The sequence below is a fragment of the Loa loa genome (genome assembly GCF_000183805.2).
Source record: "Loa loa unplaced genomic scaffold supercont3.259, whole genome shotgun sequence".
Classification (NCBI taxonomy): domain Eukaryota; kingdom Metazoa; phylum Nematoda; class Chromadorea; order Rhabditida; family Onchocercidae; genus Loa; species Loa loa.
In genome coordinates, this window is record NW_018108439.1 from 27,777 (window position 1) to 35,088 (window position 7,312).

General features: G+C 32.4%; 1 protein-coding gene across 1 annotated transcript; it reads left to right on the plus strand.

The window, feature by feature from the left end:
- The first annotated feature begins 284 nt into the window (after positions 1-284).
- Positions 285-4,830, plus strand: LOAG_10051 (major facilitator superfamily transporter). Its single transcript, XM_003145578.2, has 12 exons — positions 285-574; positions 940-1,028; positions 1,186-1,273; positions 1,443-1,687; positions 1,854-1,941; positions 2,142-2,284; positions 2,404-2,547; positions 3,133-3,262; positions 3,396-3,525; positions 3,761-3,872; positions 4,254-4,341; positions 4,494-4,830. The coding sequence occupies exons 1-12, from the start codon at positions 373-375 to the stop codon at positions 4,610-4,612; spliced, it is 1,578 nt and encodes a 525-aa protein (XP_003145626.1). The 5' UTR covers positions 285-372; the 3' UTR covers positions 4,613-4,830.
- Positions 4,831-7,312: the final 2,482 nt, after the last annotated feature.

Genomic DNA, 7,312 nt, shown 5'->3' on the forward strand with positions numbered 1-7,312 from the left:
TAGTTTAAACCAGTAGATTACTTCCCAAAATGGAAGACAAATGAGAATTTCATTAGAAATTACAAAAAAGAAAAAGAATAAACGTATGAATTTTAAGAAAAAATTTATGATGCTTTTTGGTGCGATACCAAAATGTATGAAATATACTTTGATATCCGCATTCGGATGATTCTAATCTTGTTGATCATATTTGAACCAGATCGCAGGGGCGATGACTCTATTTCGAATATTCTGTTAAAGATAGCATTGGGAAATTAGTTGAGGATTGAATTCGAATCCCTTTTTGAATTCTATATATAGCGTGTTATTTTTGAAATCACAGTTTGAAGTAATGAGCTAAGTAATCGATTTTAATGCTAATAGATGTAATGGATGGGCAGTGGAAAGAGTGTAACAAGCATGAACAATACCATTTCCTTTCCACTGTGGTCACTACGAAGTGTCCGACTTCGTATTATCATACTTCTTGCGGTTGCACTTTGTATCGAAGGTTTGATGCGTACCAATATGAATATGGCGATGGTATGCATGGTGAATTTAACAGCTGTCATGCAATTTGAACGTTCATTTAACGGTACATTTCATTATACTGAATAAGATTACAAGAATAAAGGATCGAACTTAGCAAATACTGCTTTACTAGGGTGCTACTGCTGCTGCTGCTGTTGCTGCAGTTGTTACTTTGTTAGATTATTTATGCAAGTTGTTGCTTTACTGGATCAGTAGACATTATCTATTCCTGCTGACGTCAATTGAACGCTACTGACGTCACTTTTAAGAGTGCATGCTGTATTTTTAAGCTACTAACGGTAACTTTTAAAGGAATTGCTGTTGATGATTGTTCAACACTTCGCAGTAAAATTCATTTGTTTGCATTGATGAAGCTAACAACGTGTGTAAGCTAAATCGAGTATGTTGAAATTATAGAAACCTTTTTAGCTCAAAAGCCAGAGGAATCACTAGTGAATCGCACTTACACTATTTTGCCAAATTCATGTGCCAGAATATTTGAACGTAAACGAAGTTATGTGAGTTCATTGCTTTTAATAAATGATAGTATCGTTTCATTAACTAAAAAATGTTCTGAATTGCTGCATTAATTAGAAGAAGGGTGGGATGTTATTTTTAAACTTTTTTTTGAGAGCGAAAAGCGCCTACATAGTCTCTTGATATTGCCCATTTCAGAATGGTGATTTGCTCTGGACAAGCCAAGAACAGGCATGGATTTTTGCCGCATTTTACGTTGGTGGTCTCATTGTTGTATTTCCAGGAAGTGAATATTGATTATTTAATTTTCATATCTGGAAACCGAAAACCGAATGAAAGAATCTGTAGCCGGTCCAGCGGGAAGTATAGTTATGTTATCATAAGGAAATATGTTATTTTGAATGACATGACAGCTCTCGTGATTATTTGGAGCAACTTATTTTAACTTATTTCAGGCTATCTATGCGACTTAATAGGGCCAGCTCATACTGTACAAAGTGGAGCAATTATTAATATTATTGGTTCAATAACTACGCCATATATTTCACGCAAAGTTGGTGTTATTGGCGTGATTATTCTACGGTTTTTGATGGGTTGTGGTCATGGTGTACTGACACCGTGTATGAATGTACTCATTGCTCATTGGTTTCCATTATCGGAAAAAAGTACGGCGGTTGCTCTAGCAACTACTGGCAATCAGGTGCTATTTTCGAAGCACACTTGAGATGTGTTTATAATTTAAAGTAAATTCTTTAAACAAATTCATGTGCTATGTTTTTGAAATCTCATTGAACGCACCATTTATATACCATGGAATTATTCCCAAATTTTTTAAGACACAATAAAGATTAAAAACTTCCTTTCAGTTTTCCATAATTTTTGCTATGTTCGTCACTGCTGAGCTCTGTCAAATATCACTTTTTGGTGGTTGGCCAGCTGCATTTTATCTTTACAGTAAGCTGTTTTCAAACATTATTTTAACTGCCATTACTTATATTTCATGAAAATTCTTGAGACCTAAATATGATAGTCCTATCTGCTCTACGATTCTCTCTTTACATACCAATTTGAGTTTACCTCCCTAGTATTCGTGAATGATTCAGAGGAAAGCTTTTCATGCGAATTAAATTTTGTCATATATTTGCAGTTTTTAGGTTTATTAGGCATTGGTTTGTGTTTTGGATGGTCTCTTGTGGTGAAGGACGTGCCAACTCGTGTGAAGTATATCACAGATGCTGAATTGATTCACATCACCGGCTCAGCACACGGACGCGGTCAAAAACGCATAATTCCTTTGGTCAGTGTTTTATAAATTAGCAAAATTTAATTGAAATTTAGTTCTGAAATTAATGCGAGGTGTAACACTTTGCAACTATTTCGTAATTTCACGGTTTAATATTCCCCAAAATATTTTAGAATGTCCCATGGCAAAAAATATTATCGTCGACTGCAGTTTGGTCTACGGCATTAAGTTCATTTTGTCAATCATTCGTAGTTGTTGGTACCGTGACTTACTTACCTCTCTATTATCGCACTATACTTAGTATGGATCTCACTTCTGTAAGTAATGTCCGTTATCACATCGCAGTTGATTACTTTGGACTTTTTCTTTTTCTTTCATATTAACTACAAATTTCTATTCCAAATTAAACCAAATACCCAGGTAGCTGCAGAATGATGTTAATTTCGAAGAAAATTAGCTTTCGTAAATTTGAAATTTTTGAAAAATTTGAAAGCTTCCGTAAATTTGAAATTTGAAACAGATGAAAGTCTTGTCCGCTTTCCTTTTCCTGCTGTTCATTTGAACAGCAAGTAACATTTGATATGCACTGTGTTATATTGCCGCAAAATTCGACAGAATTACGATATCCCATATATTGATAACAATAGTTGACAGATACAGAAAATTTATGATGCTACTATATGTTATCACCAACCAGTGCCAACACTCTGTATCGAGTATGTCTATCCAATAGATAGACTAAGTGAATGATTTGACTACGGATATTCTGAAGGCATTTTAGGATGCTTATCACCCGACGTATGCATTATCTGTTTATGTTATCCGAGACATACTGCATTGAATGGTCAGAAAATGTTGGTTAGCCTCTTTATCTCCATTTTACAGTATATAGGTTGTTTCAGAACGGTGTGCTTTCGGCATTGCCTTTTATTTGTCAATTATTAAGCAAGTTGGCATTTGCGAGTCTCGCAGACAAAGCGAAGGAAGTTGGGTTTTCTCCAAATCAAGTTACAAAGATGTGCAATTTATGTGGTAAGTTTTGTATTTTTGGTTTATAGCTGGTATGAATGTCAGTCGAGGTGTAATTTTCAGTTCCAGTTCAATTCCAATAAACTAAAATTGAGAAGCTGCCTTAGATTCGTTTGAATTTAGAGCTTGTTTACAGCATCACTTGGTGGAGCATGCTGCTTCACCGCATTAATATTTTTCGACTGCAGTCATCGAAATAAGGCGGTAATTTTCATTTGTTTAGCCATGGGTATTTTATCTGGTTTTGTTCCAGGATATAATACTAGGTTTGCTTTGCATTATTCTGAAAATTTTAGCCATCATGAGATATAAGGATTTTTTCGGCATTGTTTAAAAACTACCATGAAAGCAGTACTATTTGAATTTTATTGAAACGCGGAAAAAAGAAATTTCTGACTTAAAAATAAAAACTTAATGGGAAGGATTTTTTGTAGTCAGTATTTCATATTTAATGTAGTTGGTCTCATTGTTAATTCCAAGAATTAAAGTAGATATTTGCAGCATTGTATGTATTGCTCCAAAATATACATCATCAGTGGCTTCATTCTGTAGGCTTTGGGGAACAGCTGGTTCCATCACCTCACCTTATATCATTGGAATGATCACCGTACAGGTTTATTCTACTTTACGATATATCTTCTGGTCAAATTTACTCTACGTCTGCAGAAAAACATTGAGTTAGCTTTGAGATGCTTTCACATTTCAACTCCCTGTATTATAAAATTTCAGGGTACTGGAATGTTCTCATGTCTTGCAGTAGCAAACAGGATACTAGCAATAGGAGCTGTCCTAATGGAAAGTCTGTATAGGTCAAATAAGTCATTTTGTTAGGTGTAGGTAAACATTGATACTTCCCAAACCACCTAAAACGTTTTGTTTGTGTCGTCAATGTTAGGTAGGGCATTGAACAGTGGAGTTGCAGCCATAAAAAATGAAATTTGCATATGCCAGAAAGTCATTTGCTTACTTTTAAATTCTTTATTCTTAATTTTAGAGTGTTATGTCAGAATGGAGGGCCGTGTTTATAATTATGATATGTGTACTAATATTGACTGGTGCAATTTTCCAGTTATTTGGTACAGGTAAGCGGTCTTTTTTTTAATTTTATTTCTCATATATCTTTGTAATTTTTAATGATATTCATATGCATTCCGTTCTTCGCCATTTTAGTGAATCACCTTCAAATTTGGACTTTATGATCCATAACTTTGTTGTGCTACTAATTACTTTGCAGTAAACGAGCAAGAATGGGCCCGAGATGTATCCGGTATCTCAGTTCTAGATTATGTGAACTCTTTGAATGAGAAAGAAACGGATAAGACGCTGAAATTAGAGTTGGAAAAAGGTGTTTAATGGAAGAGTTTGAACGCGACAGTATTGGATAGTATTGAGTATTAATAGATTCTGTTGATACACCTTAAAATTGATTTTTACGGAATTTCAGACGCATCTCTGCGACTTTAGAATTTAAAATTTAGGAGATTTTTGACAAATTCTTTTTATTCTATTAGGTTGATGCAAAAGTAAATACGGTTTTCGTAGTTTTGACTACTTTACATCTGAAGAATGATAAATAAGGCTACATTATATTCAATGCTCATTTCTTACTTCATGGTCTTTGTTTTACCTGCTTTTTTACTATATGTTTTCGATTCTGTTTAAGAAAATGATGTTAAACAGAGAGCAAATTTAGGTGATGATTTTTCTTATTTGTTCAAGATGAGCCATAAAGTGTGGAGGGAATCCGCAATATTAGCAACATATTTGGGCCAGGAATGCATTGTGAATCTGGAAACTGCGAAGGAAATGAACCTGTCATCGGAAGTTGTCGGTTAACCGAATGAAAATAATTACTGAAATCGATATCCTTATAACCACATGAGAATTTCTCGAAGAACTCAAGCATCCATCACTCCATGGGCGTTCAGTATTTGATGCAAATTGGAGAGGTGGAAAAAATATCGTAAGCAGGTGTCCCGTTGAGCTGACTGGTTATCAGAAAAGTTGTTTGAATTGTCTTCTTTTAATCTACACACTACAAAGAACTAATTCTCGATTGGATTGTGATTTTTAACGACAAATGATTTAAATGACTTGACCATTTTAGTGGTTGGGCGGTGGAGTTATTATCATAGATTTTTGAATTCCGGGGGAACCGTCACATTTGAGGAGGAATGTATTCAATGAGTTGGTAAATTTTAACAAAACTGAAACATATCCAGTTGCCATTGTTAATTCCGACTACAGATCAGCAAAGCAATACATTGAAAGTTGAGTGATTTGGATCACGAAATTTTGCTTTACCTTCCATATATACCCACCTTTCGCCCACCGATTACCAATTTCTAATCATCATGGCAATTTTTTGCAAAAAAAAAGAAAAAAAATGTTTTAACAACTAACTGGATGTATTCATCGAACCTAAAGGATGGGTTTTATACTACAGAAATAAATGAAGTGATTTCTAACTGGTACAAATGTATCGATTGTCACAATTCTCATAAGATTGAAAAATCATAAGATTTGATTACTCGTGTACTTATTGTGAAATTTTCCGAATTTTTTTTTTTATTTTTTTTAAAACGGAAGTGATTCGGTGAAGCTTCTCTAATGAATTTAAAAAATTTTACTTCCAGAAAATTCTGTAATTAAAATACATCAATTGATTTCTTTACAGAGTAAATGAATCTATTAAGCTCATATTTGTTAAATTATACAATATTTTATGCCCTGCAATTAATGAAAATGATGCTCGAAATTCCTTCCAAGAAAAAAGAAAATAACATTTCAAATCAAATTTTTACAATGTGTAAACAATGCGACAACTTTTGGCATATGATAAGAGAAATATAATTTTAAAATTATCCGTTGACAGAAGATACCAGAATGCTATGGTAAAATCAAATATTTCATTCCTTTGGGAACATTGCTCCATCTATGCTTCAACAGACAAAAAAGAAGATGAATATCCTTAAATTTTAAGTGTATGTATGTTTGTGTATGTGTGTATGTGTGCTTGCATACATACATATATGGATGTGTATGTGATTGGTAGCTATATGTGGATGTTTATGTTTTGCGTACTTTTCAATCCTAAAGAAATTTTTTTTCTTTTTTTCTTTTATCAATTTAAATTCCTCTATTTCTAGAGGAATTTAAATTGATTTGTAAACTGACAAAATCAGCTTTTTTCAAACCTTATTATCACAATTTTTTTTCTTCTTTTCTTTTCTCTCCCTCTCTCTTTCTCACTCTAGTTTCCATTATTTCTATTATGTTGATAAGCTATCATTAAAGTTCATGGGAAAAAAAAAATAGGAAGAGGGAAAATTGAAGTGAAATTTTAAACTTCAATTTAAGCTATATCATGATGATCATAGATCATTTACTAACGTATCAATGATGTGTTGCTTTTTTTTTTTTTTTCTCCTTATCTTCCAATTATTTTCTTTTTTTTTTAAAAAAAGTTTTTTTTTCCAAAATTACTTTTCCGGAAGGAACTTTGGTAGTTAAATGTTAAAGCGCAATGAATTCATCGAATCAGCTTTTTTTTTTTCCTAAGCAAAACTTTTTTCTGTTTTAAAACATTCTCGTATTTCTTAAAATAATATGGTTTTTGACGAATAAAAGTGTTGGAAGGGAGGGAGAGAAAAGAGATCTATCAATAGGATGATAAATTAGAATTTATTCTTTTCTCCTCATTTCTTCATTTCTTTATTTGTTCACTTTCAAATGAATTTCAAATTAACGGATTATATGCTTTAATCGGATAAAGTATATATTTTTGGATTAAAGAAATTAAAATAAACTGTATGGTAAGTATATATGTTTCCAAATGAAATGAACAAAATATTCTTTCCATTTTACTAATTTTTCTCCTTTTTTCTTTTCTTTTCTTTTCTTTTTTTTTCCAAAAAAGAAAAAAATTTATTTTTCCTAAAAAATTAATAAACAATGATTGTTTTTATTGTCTTTTTTTTTCTTCCTTCTAAAATTCCAATAATTTTTAGATATTATTATAAAAAGAAAAAGAAAAAAAAGAAAATAAGAAAA

Excerpts from the sequence above, each read along its gene's own strand:
- LOAG_10051 (XM_003145578.2), top strand. The coding sequence starts at position 373 with ATGGGCAGTGGAAAGAGTGTAACAAGCATGAACAATACCATTTCCTTT. Across the intron at positions 1,274-1,442 it reads CATTGTTGTATTTCCAGGAA|GCTATCTATGCGACTTAATA; the intron begins GTGAATATTGAT and ends AACTTATTTCAG. Across the intron at positions 3,873-4,253 it reads TTGGAATGATCACCGTACAG|AGTGTTATGTCAGAATGGAG; the intron begins GTTTATTCTACT and ends TCTTAATTTTAG.